The sequence below is a fragment of the Patagioenas fasciata genome, chromosome 5 (genome assembly GCF_037038585.1).
Source record: "Patagioenas fasciata isolate bPatFas1 chromosome 5, bPatFas1.hap1, whole genome shotgun sequence".
NCBI classification, from domain to species: Eukaryota; Metazoa; Chordata; class Aves; order Columbiformes; family Columbidae; genus Patagioenas; species Patagioenas fasciata.
The window spans coordinates 28,700,281-28,719,317 of NC_092524.1; the positions used below are offsets into that span (position 1 = coordinate 28,700,281).

Consider the following 19,037-nt stretch of genomic DNA (forward strand, 5'->3'; position numbering starts at 1 on the left):
GGGCCAGTACTATTCAATGTATTCATCAACGACTTGGCTGAGGGAATAGAGTGCACTGTCAGCAAGTTTGCTGATGACACCAGAAGGCTGTGCTGCCATCCAGCGAGACCTGGACAGGATGGAGAGTCAGGCGGGGAAAAATTTAATGAAATATAACAAGTGTAGAGTCTTGCATCTGGGCAGGACCAACCCCAGGTTCCAGTGTAAGTTGGGAAACAACCTGTTAGAGAGCAGTGTAGGGGAAAGGGACCTGGGGGTCCTGGTGGGCAGCAGGATGACCATGAGCCAGCACTGTGGCCAAGAAGGCCAATGGCATCCTGGGGTGTATTAGAAGGGGGTGGTTAGTAGGTCGAGAGAGGTTCTCCTTCCCCTCTACTCTGCCCCAGTGAGACTGCACCTGGAGTATTGTGTCCAGTTCTGGGCCCCTCAGTTTAAGGACAGGGAACTGCTGGAGAGGATCCAGTGCAGGGCAACAAAGATGATGGAGTGGAGCATCTGCCTTATGAAGAAAGGCTGAGGGAGCTGGGTCTCTTTAGGTTGGAGGAGACTGAGGGGTGACCTCATTAATGTTTACAAATACGTAAAGGGTGAGTGTCATGAGGATGGAGCCAGGCTCTTCTCGGTGACAACCAATGACAGGACAAGGGGCAATGGGTGCAAACTGGAACACGGGAGGTTCTATTTGAATTTGAGAGGAAACTTCTTCACGGTGAGGGTGACAGACACTGGAACAGGCTGCCCAGGGAGGTTGTGGTGTCTCCTCTGAAGACATTCAAAACCTGCCTGGACACATTCCTGTGTGTTCCTGCTCCGGCAAGGGGATTGGACTATATGGTCTTTCATGGTCACTTCCAATCCCTAACGTTCTGTGAAAGGAGTCAAGGGACAGTGCCTGAGGGCACAACTGTGCTTACTGTAACTGACTTGAAGCCATCATCTGAGGTTTAAAATCTGATGATTATAGCTAATAGAAAGGAGAAGAATTTGTTTGAAGCACAGCAGGTAGTTAGCAGTACAACTTGTGTCATTCTGTTGGTGCTCCTAGCTACTGTGATGGCTTGGATTCCAGTGCAACTCAACATGAACAGAAGGCAGAAGATAGGTTTGAGAACTTTAATTTTCAGAGAACACTTACTTTCCTTTGAGTTGTAAGGATATAACTGTTTTGCTTAGGATCTTCTATGCTTATATTTTTAAGAAGTGGAGCATTGTAGCAAAACTGAGAGCAAGCAAGGTAGAGCCTTCCTCTATCGCCCATGTTTTTCAATGGCTTTTCGCATCCACTTTTTCAGGCGAAATACATGGGTATAAAATCCATATTTGCCATCTCGGTCACAGCCTTCTCCCCATGAAACTATTCCCACTTGATACCAACGGTTGTCGTCTGGATTCTAAAGCAAAGAAAAACAAGATTGGCACGAAAAGTAAGAGACTTTCACATCTAAGCCTGGTATGTGCCCCAGCCTGTTTAATGCTTCAGCCCCTCCCCAGTCTCTGTTTCTGCTGCTGTTTTTTCAGATCATTGTAAAAGTTCAGCATAGCACAAACCTGTCTCTATGTGTTTTAGAAAGTTGAACTTACTGAACATACCTTCATTACAAAAGGTCCCCCACTGTCGCCTTCACAGGCATCTCCTCTCTTTGCGTCTTCAGGACTGTAACCTACAGGCAAGAAGAAAGTTGGACATTTGACTGTAGAGGGAGTGGCTGATGTTGGCCATCTTCTCCTTGAAGTTTCACTGCATACGTTTTCTGAGAGTCATGAAGTTGCTCACTGCTTCTGACAACGACTGGACTTAAAAACAAAGCAGATTTCTAAATTTGATATTATATATCAAATAACTATGTCTTTGTAACATGACTGATTCCACCACACTCTGCTATCTTCTTTGCTCTCTTCCCATTTTCTTTCATCAGAATTGCTGTTGTGTCAGCTGCCACTGTGTTCATAGACGTATCCTGAGATACTGTGCCTTTCTCTGTCTTGGAAACCTCTCTAATATTCCATGGACTTTATTCTTTTATGCTGTTTACTATAGAGACAATGTGCCCTCCTCACTTTTGCCTTCCTGTCAGTCTGCAGGCTCTGTACTTTCTCTGCCCCAACTGTGACTGTCTTCCTACAGTCTCACTACAAAGAGAAAAGAGATTTCACTTTGAGTCCTGATGAACTAGACAGTATCTCTGCATTTTCCCATCACCCGAGTCTCCCTTTCTGCTCTATATTTGCATCCCAGCTTTTTTTAAGGACATTGTCTAGAAGGAACCATAAGAACACTGTTGTCAGTGTACTGTTATGAAATTGGCTTCTATCCTAACTCAAGCAATTGTGTATGTTATTAGATGCAAACACCACAAACTCAGCCAAAAACTGTTGGAGATTCGCTTGTAGAAACTGATAAAGGCTGCAGGAATGAAGAATGCAGCAGAAAGCATTAAACCAGTACAATTAAATTCATGGAGTTTTGTATCTTGACTACTGTGTTCACTTCCGTTCACTCTAAAAAAAAAGGGTATAGTGCTAGAAGAGATTTAGGAAGGTACAAAAAGGATTATCAGAATTACAGAATGCCTTCTAGATTAGGAAAGATTAAATGCCTTCCAGCTTGGAAGATAAATGAGCTGTAAGGGGTCCATAAAATAAGCATATGTGACATTGTGAAGAAATATTTTTTAAGCTATGAGTACAGATGTGTACATCTTCACATTTATTAGACAAAAAATGTAACAGAACAGGAAGAATTAAATTTTTCACGCATGCTGTGTAAAGAATCTGTGGATCCTGTTGTCACAGAAGTTATGGGCTTAAGTATGAATAGGCACCAAAAGGTTGAAACAAGCTAGTAGAGAAGGGGTTATTTGGCTACTGAGTAGGATAACTAGTTCGCAGCCTTTAACTTATGAATATGCTGAACTGTTTGGTATGCTGATGGAAAGATAATTTTACTTGTGTGCAGTTCTCACACAGCTGTTGCTGATACCCAGCAGAGTGGTGCCATCAGGTGTTACAAACCTTACTCATAGCTTTATGTTCTCCAGCCTTCCTGTTTTCTGAGAGCAGAAAAAGTTTTTTGTCATGGAAAAGTTAATCTTTATGGATGGCGTTTTCAAATTTATCAGAACGTAACCTTGCTGCAGGAGCCCCATTAGCTGCTCAGAGCCCTTGTCCTCTGTGGCAAGTCACCCTTGTGTTTCCAGTGCTGCTTACCTGCACAGAACATGTTGTCAGTGACTTTAACTTTAGTGGATGCCTTGCAGGTATCTTGGTCTACAATGGGCACATTGAGCTGTTGCAGAACTGTAGGAAGGTTGCTTGGGCTAGTGGCCCATGTTTCTTTCAAGTTTCCCCAACCTGTTACCCGCCCTTTGTAACCTGCCAGCATCAGCCTGTGGAAGGAAGCATGCAAATAATCAAATGTATTGTAACAACTTTCTCCTGCCTGGCTCTCTTATGCAAATAGCCTAAATAAGGCATATTTTTCTGACTTCTTTGGAGGTCCAAAGCAGGCTTTTGTAGCCTGTATTTTTAGGACTGTGGGACAGTCTCCTCACCTCTGCACAACCTCTTTGGTAGGCAGGCAGACAGGGTGGATGTAGTCACTGAAGATGACTGGTCTCTTCAAGTGCATGAGTGCAATGTCTCTGTCCATGTTCTCTTTCCAGTTGTACTTGGGATGGATGATGATCTTATCCAACAGAGCAATTCTCTCTTTATCCTTTTCATATCTGAAATAGTAATGAAGGAAAGAACTCACTGTACAGTAGCAACTGAGAGTCTTCTGGGGTTCATGATGCTCTCGGATGCCTTGTACCTTGTACCCTCTGAAACAATACTCTCCTCCCTTTACAATGGAGTGCTCCTTTAGACCCTCCATGGTGCTACCCTCCCTTTCACTTTAACCTTTAGGATCGGCAAGAGCAGCGAATGGCAGTTTCTTTAGTGAGAGGCATGTGACAGTGGTGACACCTGCTTCCTTGGACATTGAATGATCGCCCAACTTCATTGTATCTCATTACTCCAAGAAGAAGGCTATTTCGCTTCATCCAGGCTCTTACTTTGCCCTCATGTGCTTGCCAATCCGCACCAATATGTCATTTGTAGTTAAGTTCTTGTCCCAGGGTGGATAATAAAGACAATGAGCAGCAGTTAGGACCCAGCTGTCACTGATGAGGCTGGCACCACACAACAGCTCCTGAGGACTCTTTTTGTAGAGCATCACCTGCCTGAAAGATAAGGAGGGAGAAGACTTAGCAAGACTAAAGGTGTAGCTGGCTGAGTGTGACTTCGTGTCGTGCAGAAAGAGCAGCATTTGCAGTGAGCAGGGAAGAGCGTTGCTCTATAAAAAGACAACTGGATAGATGGCTCTCTAGCAAAAGTTCTCCCTGGCCATGTATATTCTATGCAGCAAGCCATTTACCCTATTTCCTTCATCTAGAGAGAGTTCTCATCCTCTCTGCTTCAGCAAAGCTGGAAAAAAGAAGATAAACACATGACCACTCTTGCTTTCCCAGGTGGCTGTGTACTTGGCTCAAGAAGAGAGTTTCTTTCCAGCCTTTTTAGTACTGCCCTGTCAAGCACTTGGAGGAGCTTTGATTAGAAACCATAATGCCCACATGCTGCCTGCGAGGGGAGAGCCCTTTCACTGCCCCCTGCTTGAACTGGACACACAATTCCCCATGAAGGATGATGCAAAGACAACACTTACCAGGGGGAACTGCCAACTTCTGCATCATCCCCATGCACAACCCTGCCTCCTATGTAGGACTCCAGCAGCTCCTTCTCACTTTTGTCTGTTATCTTTTTCTTCTCAAACAAAGGACGAGTCCCGCAGTCTGAAAAAACAGGCAATCTGGCTTTGTTACTCTACCTGATTCACAGTGGAGAAACATTGTCTGCAGTCAGCATGCTAAACTGGAAGAGCCTAGGAAGGAAGTGCTTACTAGCTCCATGATCATAACTGGATGGTGACTTGTGGGGGTCCTTCAAGGAATTTAGATATCTCCCCCTGCTTTTGACATCATTTGGCAAACTAGTGTTTCTGAGGAACAGTGACTGCCCTGTGAGATGAAGCTGCAGCCTTTCTATAAACTGTGATGCTGTATCTAGAGTTTTTGCTCACCTGCTTCACCTGAACCAAAAGTTTTGTCATCAAAGAAGGTTTTGAACTCTTGAGGAAGGGTAGTACGTCCTGATATTCCCTCTAATGGTTCGTTCCCATCCTCTAGCGAGCTGTCTGAGAGAGACAGAAATACAAACATGCTAGAAGGCCTAGCTGCAGTTTCCATAATTATAAACAATGTAGATGTTACTTTCTGCGCATAGTGAGTCTAAAGAAGGAATGATGTTTTAAAACCACTGCTCTTTTTAATGTTTCTCATCCACTATTGTAGTTTTCAGGTAGAAGAGAACACCTGAGAGACATAACAGCTCTATACATGTACAGCGCATTAGTACATGTGATATATGGACAAATGGGACTTCCACATACCTGGTGCATGTACTTGTTTATGCCTCCCAGGACTTTACCCTAGTCAGACATACTGGTTTTGTTTGCCACCACCTCACAAGTGTGCCTACCCAAACCAATGCAGGCTTCTCACCGCAGTACTGCAGGTCACAATATTCAAAGTGAGGTGCTTCATCTGTGACACACCAGACACCCTCATCGTCTCCATCAGGATTCCGACAGTAATTCTCCAGCAGTTTCACCTCTGGGTCGATGTGTTTTCCGTGGAGCACCTCTTTGGCTTTCTCAGAGTTCCATGGCAAGCACTTAGCTCCAGACACAGTGACCGAGAGGGTCCCAGTGTAAAGCATGCCTTTCTCTTCCTCACAGGGCTCCACTGGGGCTGAGGGTGTGACCCGTGGAGTAAATTCAACTGTCGTCCTCTCTTCACCTGGAAAGACAGACAGCTGTGATTTAAGCCATAGCTTTGCACTCATACGTATTGTTAGCAAGTAGTACTGGGGCCCTTTTATGGAAGCCCGGGGTTCCATGGGGCATCCCATTATGTTTGGGAGCTCCAACCATGCTTCCATGCACATGGTGGCCCTCTGCAATATTGCAGTGTCAGAGGTGGTTCTTTCAACAGGAGGTGAAGTGAGGCTGGCACTACTCATCACACTTGTCTTTGCCGCTAGGATGTGAGGGACAGTATTGTGTTCATTTCTGGGGTATCTTTGAGAATCAGCTCAAGGGATGGGTAAGTGCCTCAGGCATCACAGTGCTGCTGTGTTAAGAGCCTTCAATGTCTTTTTCTCAACTGCATAACTAGACCATATTTGGGAGAGCTTTTTGCTGTTATATGCTACTAAAGCATCAAATTTAACTTTTGCCAATGTTTCTCTATCTAATGATAAGAGAAAAATTTGCCTGCCAGATTTTCCATGCTTTTTCTTGCAAGCTTTAGTCCGGTCTGCAGCAGTTGCTTGGCCTCAGGCTGCCTTCTCCTTGTGCACTGGGGCAATCTCTATGTGAAGAGAAGACCGTCTATTTGACTACTCACCCTGGGGCACAACAGCCACTGAGCAAGTAGCATTCTGTGTGAGATTGACTCATGTCAACGTGATTGCAAAGGGACTGTGCACAAAACCAAGGCTTTTCTGGTCCTGCCATAGCCATGCACGTGTAACAGTAAGCTACTGTAGCTCAGAAACTAACTAGTGAACAGAAGTAGTACAGATGCCTGATCACCCCAAAGCAGAGCAGCATCTCTTTCCACTTTGCCATATTGCAGACCAGGGCAATGGTAGTGATTTCTAGAACTTCAGAACACCCCTTGGTGAAAACAGTTGCTGACCTCTCTTTCACTTATAAGATCTCTACTTTTGGAAGAGAAACTTCTGCTGGGAGAAGGTTTTGTGCTTTCCACCAGTTCTTTTGAGATGGAGGCCAGGGGACACAGCTGTATATTGTGGAGAAGAAGTGGGAAGATATAAGTGTAGGGGGATGGTTCTCCATCCTGCCAAGTGCAAGGGTGAGAGAAGGGCATCTTCCCTTGTCTTGAAATTGTGGGTATTAAATTGCACCCCTCCATATGAGTGAATGTTAAGGCAGGCAGTCAAGCATAAACTGTACTGGTTTTGTCATAAAGGTGGAAATTCAGACAAAAAAATCCAGTATGAATCATCGCTGTCACAAATTAGAGGCAGCTGAGCCAGGATTTTGGGGTGCTCCTGACTGGCAGAACTGTAGTAGACTCCAGGGGACTGCTGACACTCGATTTAATTTAGATCTAGATTAGTGTAGTCTAGAGAAAACAGCCTGTTAGAGGAATTCAGCCATCCTAGGTGTATACGCAACTCTATGCCTTTTCCTCCTCAGCCCCTTTACACTGTAAGATGCAGGCCGTCTACTCCAGCTGAGCTCTGCTCAGGTAAGATCCCTCTCCCCTCCTTCACACATGCAGTATCAGTCTCAGTGCAGTGTTCCCTGCCAGGGAAGGGCTTGCTGGGCTGTAGTGCCGAGCTTACCACAGACAGGGATGGGACACTCCTCCCGTTCCACCGTTGGGTCTCGGGTGTAGCACCACGGGCCTTGTAAGTTGTTGTCTGGGTTCCTGCAGTAGTTCTCAATGAGGTTTGGATAAATGCTGGCATTGTATCTATGAGAAAAAGCTGGTTAGGCTAGGAAGGAAGGAAGGACATCCTGGAGAACCCTTTAGGGATCTGTGGGAGATGAACTTACTTAGGTATATGTGGATATTTGCTTGTCCACACTTGACATTCGATCCCTGATTTGGTGTAGCTAATTGTCCCCCGATAGTTCTCACCCAGACCAAGAGAGCAGTTCCCTGTCAAAATCCCAACACAGTGTGAGCCAGTGGAAATAATGGGTGTTGTGTTTTTTGAGGTCAGAGGTACCATCCCACAAATCTCTTTGCTTTTTGCTGCATGTGTGCACCTGCACAAGCCCGGCATTGCGGGGAAGAGCATGCAGCTGGAGCTCTCTCTGCCTCATCAGAGCCCTGAGGCTCTGCGCTTTGCTCTGGCCATAGGCACAGGTCAGAGCCCTTCTGAGAGGCTGGGCTTGGGAACACCTGACTGTCACAAAGAGAAGAAAATCTACCCCATGCTGTCTGAGTGGGGGAGTTAGGCTATTTGTGACATGGTTAGTGGGGAAATAAAAAGGAAGAAAGGAATTCAAAACTCCCCTTCTGCTCTTTTTCTTGCTAATCAGATGGCTTCACCAACTTTAGATTTTTTTTTTAATTTTTTTTTTTTTTTTTATGTCCTTACAAACTCTGCAGGAAGCAAGTTCCTGTATCTGGGAGACTGGGCTCAACATGAATTTCTTACCTTCTAGACAAGCATCCAGAGCTGTCCTGGACTTTCTTATGTCCTGACATACTAGCAAAATAAGAAAAAAGAAACAAATTATAGGAAAGGAATCCAAATAAGCATCATAGTTGGAACCGGTTTATCATCCAAGGACAAAACACAAGTAATTTGTCCTGGAAAGTGAGCTCTTGTAAGAGGGCAGGGACCCATCTCTCCATGATGGGGCAGTGCATCCTAAGGGATAGCAGAGCACCTGCAGGACTTGAAGGAACTTACCTTGGTATTTTGACCAAAATGCCTCCTGGAAAAAAAAATAATAAAAAAAAATCATGTATTTAAGAGCAGAGACACAGAACATCAGACCCTGCTTAGCTGCTGCAATGCAAACCCGTAGGAGAATGCCCCATCACAATAAATGGAACAAACTAACCTAGTTCTGTTGGTATCAATTACTATGGAGTCCAACAAAGTAAAAAATCTGATATAAAACCACATCCCCAGTCATCAGACTCAGGAATCAACTGTTGTTTCTAAAAAGATGCTTACAGCCTTCATCAGCCTGCAGAGGAAGCAGAGCCTGGGCCATAGTGCAGAAGTCCAAGGAGCTGAACCTAGAACTTCTAAAGTCACAGGTCACATGTAGGTATTGCTGAATGATTTGGATCTACATCTCTGCCCTGCAGTCTGAGTGATGGCTTGAGAAATACTACACAGAGGTTGTATCTTGCTGGCTTAGACTCCTACCTGTTCATCTGTTTACTGCTGTATTTTTGGGTGTGGAATTCAGGATAGATACTGGCCTTGGGCCTAGGAGCAAATCCCATAGGGATGCAGAACAAATTCAGCAGAGTGGGTGAGTCTGGAAGCCAGAAAAAGGGACAGAGACTGCCAAAGGTTCAGCTCACATGAGTTTGAGGCACCTGCACTCAGTGTTTGTTTGCTAAGCCAGCCCTTCTGTGCGTGTCTGGAGCTCTGGCAGTTCAAATGTGTGTGGCACCATGCTGAACTAGTGGAAGATGCAACCCAGGACTAATGGTTGAGGAAAGACTCTCTCCTTTTCACTTCATGCTTAAAATAGAGAGGGAAGGAAAAGAACCTGGGCTTTGAGCTATGCTCCCTGGAGTGGTGCCAGGAGGGAAAGTCCTGAAGGATGCCCAAGCTCTCCCTGGGGCACATAGGCATCAGCCTCATCTTTATATCGCAGAATTGAGTTTTATGGCCCCAGTCCCTGACTGTGTAAGCAACCTACTTGGGACCACCTATGTCCCCTGTACGTACCGTCTGAACGGTGGACTCAAGGGCTTCAAAAGCCTCCTCGTAACTGCACGTCTCCTCCAAGCACTCTCGCTCCAGGTTTCCCTTGAGCATCTCTTCCAGAAATCCCTTGTTGGCACGTCGTGGGCGCTTGAGCAGTGACAGTGCCTGCCCCTTTTCCAGGAAAACTACCGGGTCAGAACACTGCCAGTCAAAGGGGTGTTCACAACGGGAGGGCCCCTTTGCCTCCCCTTGCAGTTTCCAAAAATCATGTACAGCTGACGTGATGATCCCACAGCCCAGCCTCCCTCAGTGCACTATACAGAGAGGAGAAGCCCTGTCAGGACCTGTCAGGTCCACACCTGATGATCCGAGCAGGTTCTCTATAATTCATCCATCAGGGTTGGCATCACTCAGGTAGCAGAAGTGATAGGAACCCTCTCCTGTCCTCAGCAAAGCTGCTTTGCTCATTTGCAGTTAGGTAGGGGTTGTTTTGCATGGAGCCTGCTACTGCTCCCTGCCAGCCATTGTGTTTCTGTCTTGACAACCTCAGATCACTGCAATAGGCACAGATTGGTTCCATCTTCATGTTCAGAGACCCTGATTTGAGACATGTAGACAGGTCTTCACCCACACAGCAGTGGTTCAGAGAGGATCTAACCTCATATTAAGAAAAGATAGATGAATTAGAGGCTCTGATAAGGGAAAAGGAGCAGTGAGCAGGAAGGCTGCAGGAAGGCTGCACATTGTGTGTGGCTCAAGGTTTGGATAAGAGACAGCTGAGGAAGCAAGGGAGAACTGCAGCCACCCAGATCAACTGAGAAACGCTAGCCCAATAAAAGGCCCAGTTGTGCTACACAAGGTCCTGGACTGAGCCACATTCCCCTTCGCCCCTGTCTCCCAGATGACTCACAAAATCCACTGAGCTGTTCTCACCAGCCCTCCCTGCCAGCTGCTGGATGCTGCTGCAGGAAAGGCAGGAAAGCGCCACACTCACTCCGCAATTTGCACACTTTCACTCCCAGCTTCAAGCTTTCAGAAGCTTGTCCTGCCTTGCCAAGTAAACCTGCCACCGGCTTTACCCTCAGAAAGAAATAACCCCATCTTTCTTCCTTCTGTCACCCCCTGGTACTGCCCTTCTCCCTGTGCCATTGAGTCTCACCTCCGGCATGGCCCAGTGTCAGGTGCAGAAGGCTGGACAGGAGCAGGCCCCTCAGTACCCTGGTTTTGTTGTGCGCCATGCTGTACAGCCCTGGCTGCAGGGGAAATGTGAAAGGAGCAGAACAAGCAGAGTCACAGCCCTGCTGGGTTAATATTGAACTAAAATGAAGAAACAGGACTCCAGAGGTCGTGGTGTGTCAGGGACAGTGGGACTGGGGGTCCCTTTATCCCTCCTCTCTTGGTATCTCTCCCTCCCTTCAGGGCATCTTCATTTTCTCACTTAATTGGTAGAAGCCAAGCAAATGTCTCTGGATCCCCATAGCACTAAAATTAGCATCCCCTTTCATGACAAGGAAGATGACATGAGGAGTGAGAGGACAAGCTTGTCCCAGGGCACAGGGAGAACTGGGGCTGGCACAGAGAGGTCTCTGCCAGCTCCACAGCCACCCCAGCCAAAGCAGCTCGCTCCTTTTCTCTCTTCTCCCCGCCAGCTCTTGGTGTCATCACATCCCCACCATCCTGGTTTGGATCCCTGCCACTGACTTTTCTCAGATGCTGTACTCCGATAGCCTCACAGGCAGCAAGACTTCACCAGCTCCTCAGATGTTCCCAGTCATTCTCTTTTTAGCTGCAGGCACCTCTTCCTTTTTCCCCCTACAGTCCAGTTGTTTTTTTCTCCCTGAAGTTATCAGTGAGCTCAGCCCCAGCTATTTTGGCACCAGAACACACAGTTTAAGTCTCCCCCTCCTCCCTTGCCCCTGACGAGAAGCAGAAAGGCTGCCGGCAACAGGGCCTGTGGAATCTGAATTTTTTTCCTCCCAGTTAGGTCAGCCATGCCATTGGCAGTGTGTGCTTCCCACTGTGTCACGATTCCCAGCGGAGTGGAGGAGGGTGAAGTGGCGTGAAGTTTGGGCTCCCCCTCTTATTCCCACACCAGTGGAATACACAAAAGTACGCTCAAAAGGAAACAGAAGCTCTGATGAGCAAAGAGCTAGCATGCCCAAAACCAGCCAGGAAAACAAGAGCTTCCGGGAACAGGGAGGCAGAAATAGTCTGGATGTCATGACATTGGCTAATAAGTCAAGAATGGAGCTACCAGAGCTGGGAAAGCTCTGGTAATTCCTACAGAAAACTGGCAGAGTGAGAAAGCAGGGCAGGCTGGGGATAGTCTCAGGAACTGCCATATGGCACAAAAGTGCTTTCTGCCCGCAGGGAGCATGTTTTGTGCTGTGCCTCTGTGCAGCAGATACATCTGTAATGTTTATCTCCATAGAAGGAGTGCAAATATTAGCATTAGGGTGACTGAGGAATGACTCTGTGGCCAATGGTACAAAGAGCAGTTGCAGAGGCTCTTCTGTTCTCACCCACACACACCCCTGGATTTTGGAGAGACGCTTTTAGGAATGGCTGGAATGACCTGGATGGAAGTGAGTTGGATGGAGGAGTGTTTGTGCCCAGGATTAGGCACAACCCTTGAAACACCCCGTGTGACTTAGAAGGGGGAAGCAGCATTTAGAAGGAGGGTGCAGGCAGGGACAGGAAGGAGGTGTCAGGACGCAAACAGGTTTTGGAAGAGGGGTGAAATCAGAGCTGCAGCTGTCCCAGGTAGCAGCCACCAGCACCACTTCTCAAAGTGCGAAGAGGTGCAAACAGCCCCACACTTGCTTAAGCCTAGCTGGTAAGCAGAGAGCCTTGCTCAGCTGATGGCTGAGAAGAGGATAGCAACAAAGGCAACTTCTTTGCTCTCTACGTGATACTTTGGTTTTGGCCTCACACTGCAGGTGGGACAAGTGACCTCAAGGCTGCTTTCAGCTGGTATAACTGAGCAAGCCCATATGGATGTGAATGCAGCGAAGAAATACCACTGCAGAAAGACAGTAGTGATGAGAGTGGCAGGTGCTGCTGTGTTTTATGGAGGTGTAATGCCCCTGTGCAAGTGTCCAATATGGATCCCAATAAGAAAGGCACCCAAACTCTGTAAAATTTTCACTACATCCTGGAACATTTCCCAGTCCTTTCTGATATCTTAAAACAATGTTAGCAATTAAAGATGCTGACTTTACCCTCCCAGAGTCATGGCTTTCAACACAGCTGTGAGTTTTGATCTCTTTCACTCTATGGGTTAACCTATCTTTTTAAGTGAAGAATGCCAAAAGGCAATTGTTTTATTTCGTATGTAACTATTTGCCCAGTTTCCAGGGAGCAGAGCGTAGAGGGTTTGGCTTGGCCTATTTTCTTGGGCCTTTGTCTGCTCTATGATGAATACAGTTCGCTGGGATATTTCTGAATATGTTCCCAAAGTGAGTTATACAGTTTGATCACCAGTTGGAACATTTTGGCTGCAATCAAAACAATGAATCCCCCATCCCCTCTCATAGGGGTTCCGTTGCCCTGAGGATGGGGGAGCCACTGAGCAGCGAGGACTTCAGGACCCAGAGAATCGTCCCCTTCCCTCGCAGCCTGCTGCTGCCTTTTCATTCAAACACCTTAATCAGGTTTAAGCCAGTTTATAAGTGTTGAACCCTGGCTATGGTGTGAGGTTTAAGTGTAACTCTTAGGTTTATGTGCATGCCCAATACCTGGTGAGGCCCTACCAGCATGAAGGACCCCAGCCAGCCAACATACCTGTGCACTTGTCACACTGGAGTGTTGCGGCAGCACTGTGGAGCCCCACCAGCCTGGGGACCTGTGTGCTTGCTGCCTGAAGGTGTAAGGGTCACAGGTGCACAAGATATCCAGCTAGCCAGGTCACCCATGTGTCTGCTGCCCTGAAGCAAAACCATTATTAGCATTATAATGCAGCATCCTGTGAGACTGTTCCCCATGCCCCTGCATGGGACCAGGCAGGCACCCATCCTTTTCGTCACTATCCTTCTTCCAGTAAGGTGTTCCTCACCAGGATCCTGCCAGCTACACCAAACATAATGCACTGGTGCAGGTGTTTGGTATGGATCTCAGTAAGAAAGACACTCAGAGCCCACAATGTAGTAATTAAAATATTATTTATTGGATATAACACAAGAAAGGGTGTAGCATTAGATAATCCTACACCCCTTCAGATGCTACAAACACCAAGTTGCACAGCAGCGGGCAGCTATCTAGTCAGGCCATGGCATGCTGCACAGATCCCACTCATGTTGAGATCCACCAGCAACATGGTCTTCAGGGCTTTTATAGGATTTTCTTAGGAGTAAACAACTTCATTCATAATTTTGCTGTCAAGCAAAAGGTTGTAGGTTGTGCATGTAAGAGCATGCTGCTTCTAAGATAAAACTGGTGGTGGCATCATCACTAGATGCCCCATGGAAGCCATCACCTGTGGGGTCCCTCAGTCAGGATGCACCAGCTAAGTTTATCCTGCAGCCAAGTGACATGTGCAGCACAGACTTGCCTGCTCAGATCAGCTCTTAGGTAAACAATGTTTCTGTGAGGACCTCTGAATTCATAATCGCTCCTACTTTTTCTCCCCTATGATCTCAGAATAAAGAAGGTCATTACAGGTCAGCAGATAAAGCAATGGGGGCCTGGATTCTCCCCTTCCTTCCACATCTCTCCCAGTCGTGCTGTGACAGAGGGCACACACTTCAAACACAGCGCACGAGCCCGGCTCCAGCGAGAACACTTTGCAGCTGTGTCAATATTTGAAAACTGCAAAGTTAGGCCAGGCACCAAAGGGAAAGCAGTACAAAGCACAGTGGGTTCAACTACAAGCCCTCCTCATGCCTCTGCTCCTGCCAGTCTCTCTCCAAGCATTCAGGGCAAAGATGGAGCTCAACTGCCCCCTGACTTCAAAGAAAATAGCTGAAAATAAAGATACCCAAAAGTTTATCAGCTGAATTAACTTTCCATCCTCTCTTCACATCTGACTCTAGCACCTTGTTTGCAAAACAGTCATAAAAGCTTATGGAAAAAGTTTAATGTAGAAACCACAAATAGTGGCCTTTCAGATTGTCATGATACTGCATTCGACATACCCAAAAAAGGAACTGTGCTACTGATGACTCCCTGGAGACTCTATACCCTCCTCTTGTGCAGTGGGCATAAAAAACCCAGAGAATTTAGGCCTCTAAACAAAACTTTTCTGGGGAAATGCAGATGTTAGAGGGGCAAAATGGAGAGCAAGAATAGCTAAAACTGAGGATGCGGCAAATGAAAGTGGTGTTTGTATAACATGTGAAAAGGGAGTGCAGAGCACGCAAGCCTGAAAGACCTGTTAGGTCTGGTATTGTATGTCTCTTCCTACGAGGTCAAGTTCATGTGGCATTGGGAACTGTGCACTTTCTTCCTGCAACAGGACCAAGTTTGGGCAGCGTGCCTCGGTTGGCAAAGGAGCAGTGGGAATGTTGGGGTGTAGTTGTGGTTGTGCTGTCTTTTAGCTTTTTGATGCAAGAGCAGGAAAGAAGCGGAAGAAAGGAAGGAAGAACGTGATAAAAAGGGAAACAGATTAATGAACCCAACTTGAATGCAGAGGGGAGAGGAAAAATCTCCTGAGCATACTAAGTGTTGAATCCTTACCTGGACAGGTGAGGAGTCTCTCAGCTGGGGACAGCAAAAATTGCACTGTATTATTTGTGTACTATACTGTGCACTATGTGTATTTGTGTACTACACTGTGCACTATTTGCACAGTGAGACACAAAACTGTCCCTTCATGTCCTCAGACAGACCATTCAGTCACCATAAGGCTGGGAAGCCCACAGCAAGCAAAACAGGTGACAGTGGAGAAAGAACACTCAGTCCTAGCTCAAAGGCAGGATGTTGCTTGTGCTAATTGTGGAAAATGCTCTTCAAAAAACCCACAGCAGAGTCTCCTTGTAAACACTTCGGAAGCTGCTTCTCAGTAATGTCTGGCATCAGCATCACCTTCAAATGATCAGAAGTGCTGCTGAGCTCCAGGAGTAAAAGCCCAGGGAAGTGCTTGAATAGTAACAATTAATTAGAGAAAGAAAAACTTGAAAGACAGACATTGTTCAAAGCTGCTTCTTTTAGATTTTTCCTGCCTGCCCCACAGTGCACTGTCACCCACTGACAGCATTAACAGAGGTAGAGGAGAAGCACTGCTCCTTAACGCCCTCAGTATCTTCTCTAAGAAGTTATTCCTGCCACCAGCCAATGCCTTCCCTGCACCAGGCTCCTAGCTCCAAGCAGCTACTGAAAAGACCCAGGTCTACAAGGCAGTTACCTCCAAGACTGCTAATTCTGTCACAGGGCCTTGTTGCCACAGACAAGAGAGCTAGGCTTTTTGTTGTTTTCTTACCCCATTTTAATAAGTACAGAAGAAGATCAGCCAGGGCAGGCTGGGATGGTCAGGTCCCAGTTCTGACCTCCACGACTTCTGCCACTGCTCCAAAGCCCACCCCTTCCTGGATGACCACCATGTCACTCGGTGAGCCCTCATCCTGCACTATAATGCATTTGTCCTCATGCTTGGAGATGGTGATTTCAACAATGTTCTCTGCTGACCGCAAATGCCCTGTGGGGCTCCTGTGTGCCCCAGAATCTGGGGGGCTGCTTCGAGACTGGTAAGTAGCAATACAGTGACCACTGGCTGTGATCAACAGCTCAGTCTCATTTGCTGGCCCCGGCACCTCCACCATTAACAAAGTAGGCTCTGCTGCAACCTCCTCCTGGTGGTCCTTCCTCTGAGTCTTCTTCCTTGCTGCCTGGGGTTGCTTGACAGCACGTGAGGCCACTGCAGTGGTGAGTTCCTCAGTGTCCTTTTCCACCTTGTGGGTGAGCACATGGCGCGCAAGGCTCTGGGGAAGGGTGTAGCCCATGCCACACAGCTCACATTTGTAGGGCTTGTCAGCCAGGTGGGATTTCTGGTGGCGCCGCAGCTTTGTGGCCAGGGTGTAGGACTTGCCACACTGCTCACAGCGGAAAGGGCGTTCACCTGTGTGTAAGCGCTCGTGGGCACGCAGCGTGTGGGGGTCCCGCAGCGCCTTGCCACACACAGTGCACAGGTGGGCTTCCCCTGTGTGGGAAATGAGGTGGCGCCGAAGCTCTGGCAGCTTGGGGAAAGCGTCGCCGCAGAAGCGGCACTTGTAGGGCTTCTCGCCTGTGTGCAGCCGGAGGTGCTCGCGCAGGTTGCTCTGCTGTCGGAAGTCCTTGCCGCAGTAGGGACAGGCGTAAGGGCGCTCCCCCGTGTGCAGGCGCATGTGATTGCGCAAGGAGCCGGGGTTGGCCAGGTGGCGCCCACATACAGCACACTGGCATCCCTTGGGACCAGCCATGCCCATCCCGGTGGCCAGGTGGGTCTTCCTGTGAATGCGGAGAGAGGGCCGGCGCGCAAAGGCCTTGCCACACTGCTCACAGGAGAAGGGGCGCTGGCCAGTGTGCAGGACTTGGTGCTCCTGCAAGTCTCGCTTGGTGCAGTAAGTCTTGTCGCACTGGGTGCACTGGAAAGGCCGCACGCCTCGGTGGGCCAACATGTGGGCCTTGAAGCTCTCCTCGGAACTGTAGCTCTTGCCACACTCTGTGCACAAGAAGGGCTTGTGGCCAGCATGGACAAAGCGGTGCTTCTTGAGGTGGCAGAGCTGCAGGAAGGCTTTGCCACACTCACTGCAGCAGTACCTGCGCTTGACCATCTCCTTCTGGGAGAGAGCTTTTGGTGGTGGGCCTGGGCTGCCAGAATGACCCTCCACCAGCTCCATATACTCCTCCTGCGCCTCAGGCCCCTCCAATGGACCCCTTCCCCCATGTTCTGGGGATGCCAGTTTGGAGTCTTTGGAAGCTTTGCTCTCTTTCTCGCAAGTCTCTACACTCTCTCTTTCTGAAGGACTGAGCTGCTGGGATTCTTGCCCAGTTGTCCTGCCACCACAGTCGTGCATGTGCTTCTGGAGCTGGCTGGCCAGAGCACGCACCTTGCATGGCTTGCCAACCAAGTGAGCACCGAGTCGAACGGTGCTTGAGGGCAACAACAGATCCAGGTCTCCTGGACATGCCTCTTTATGCCCCATCTCCACTTGTTCTGCTGTAGATCCAGGATCCGCACCCTCATCCAATTCTTCCTTGCCGTTGGCCTTAATGGTTGAGATGGTCTTGAGGTGCTGATTCTCACTCCTCAGCACCTTAGCTTGCCATAGCTCACATGTGGCAGTTGTGCCTTCCTGTTCTCGCAGCTTGTGGAAATGCTTTGTGGCCGGCCTGCTAACCTCAGAAGGGACATCAAGGACTGTGGTTTCATTAGTTACCACCCTGGAGACATTGGGATCCCCTGCACAAACACAAAAACATGGTGGGTGAATTAACACTGGCTGTTGTAATATGATACAATGGCTGTTGGAGCAAAGGAACATGAACCTTGGAGACAGATATTCTGTAATCCAGTAATCCTGGGACTCTGGTATGAGAACCATTAACTTGATGACTTCTTTTTCTGTTAATCTGCGGAAGATGGGGTAATCTCAGTTCTTTCACCACAGACAGCACCTGTGCAGAATTTCTAGTATGTCACAGGCAGTATTTGTAGGAGGTATGATCATGACTGGTATAAAAGAGGGTGGCATGCTCATTCCTCGCCTTGGTAGCTCTTAAAAGTGACACCACTCAGGACACTCATCTCGGAGGGGCTGCGGGGCAAACGCCAGTGCACAGATGCTGGGGACAGCTGAAGGTGCCGGCTACCAACAACCCGGGAACCGGGGCGGGGCCTGGCCGCTCACTTCGCCCAGGCTGCGACGCGCGTCCCCGGCGCAGCACCTACCTGCGAGGGGCCCCGCCGCCGTCCCGCCGGGAGCGGCCCCGTCCCCCTGCACCGCCACGGCCGCCGGCCGCCCCCTGGGCCCGGCCTCCCGCGGAGCCGCTATCCCCTGGCCTCCGTCCGGCCGCCGTTCCTCCGCCGCGGCCCCGCGGGGCTCCTCGGGCCAGTAGAGCAGCTCCGCGCCCGCCGCGATGTGCCGCCGCGCCCGCAGCTGTAGCCGGCCACCCGCCCGGCCCAGCGCCACGTTGGCCTCCGCCTCCTTCGGGCTCCGCTGCACCAGGCTGCAAGGCACCGCCATAGCGTCGGCCGCGGGCTCGGCCACCTGCCCGCCCGCCCTGCAGCCCCCGGCACTCACCTCCTCCACCCCGTCCCCGCCGCCTCCTCCCGGGCCCCGCCGGGCGGCCCCAGGAGTGTCCCGGCTGGCAGGGCCCGGCCCACGCACCACACGCCCGTGCCCCGCGCCCGAGACAGCGACGGCCCCAGCGCCAGCCCGGGCGGGAGGCTCCGCAGCGCCGGGCAGGCGGCGCCGAGCTGGTCCTCGGGACCCGGCCCGCCACCGTCCGCGGCGCACATACCGCAGCCGAGGCCCTCCGTCCCGGCGGAACGATGCGAGGGAGCGGCGGGCGCGCCCGGACGGTGT

General features: G+C 49.1%; 2 protein-coding genes across 3 annotated transcripts; both read right to left on the bottom strand.

The window, feature by feature from the left end:
- Window positions 1–1,099: 1,099 nt before the first annotated feature.
- On the bottom strand, window positions 1,100–10,850 carry F2 (coagulation factor II, thrombin). 2 transcript variants are annotated; one of them, XM_065838484.2, is made up of 14 exons: window positions 10,697–10,850; window positions 9,559–9,722; window positions 8,557–8,581; window positions 8,299–8,349; window positions 7,688–7,793; window positions 7,474–7,604; window positions 5,601–5,897; window positions 5,120–5,233; window positions 4,706–4,832; window positions 4,056–4,223; window positions 3,552–3,725; window positions 3,208–3,386; window positions 1,591–1,661; window positions 1,100–1,391 (listed from the first exon to the last, which is right to left on the bottom strand). In XM_065838484.2, the coding sequence occupies exons 1-14, from the start codon at window positions 10,773–10,775 to the stop codon at window positions 1,248–1,250; spliced, it is 1,830 nt and encodes a 609-aa protein (XP_065694556.1). In that variant the 5' UTR covers window positions 10,776–10,850; the 3' UTR covers window positions 1,100–1,247. The 2 variants fall into 2 exon arrangements, with proteins under 2 accessions (XP_065694556.1, XP_065694557.1); XM_065838485.2 differs by lacking the exons at window positions 8,557–8,581; window positions 9,559–9,722 and having other exon boundaries at window positions 10,697–10,810.
- Window positions 10,851–13,680: 2,830 nt separating this feature from the next.
- Window positions 13,681–18,970, bottom strand: ZNF408 (zinc finger protein 408). The gene is made up of 3 exons (XM_065838483.2): window positions 18,753–18,970; window positions 18,401–18,678; window positions 13,681–17,911 (listed from the first exon to the last, which is right to left on the bottom strand). Exons 1-3 carry the CDS (start codon window positions 18,968–18,970, stop codon window positions 16,002–16,004), a joined length of 2,406 nt encoding a protein of 801 aa, XP_065694555.1. The 3' UTR covers window positions 13,681–16,001.
- Between the last annotated feature and the right edge of the window lie 67 nt (window positions 18,971–19,037).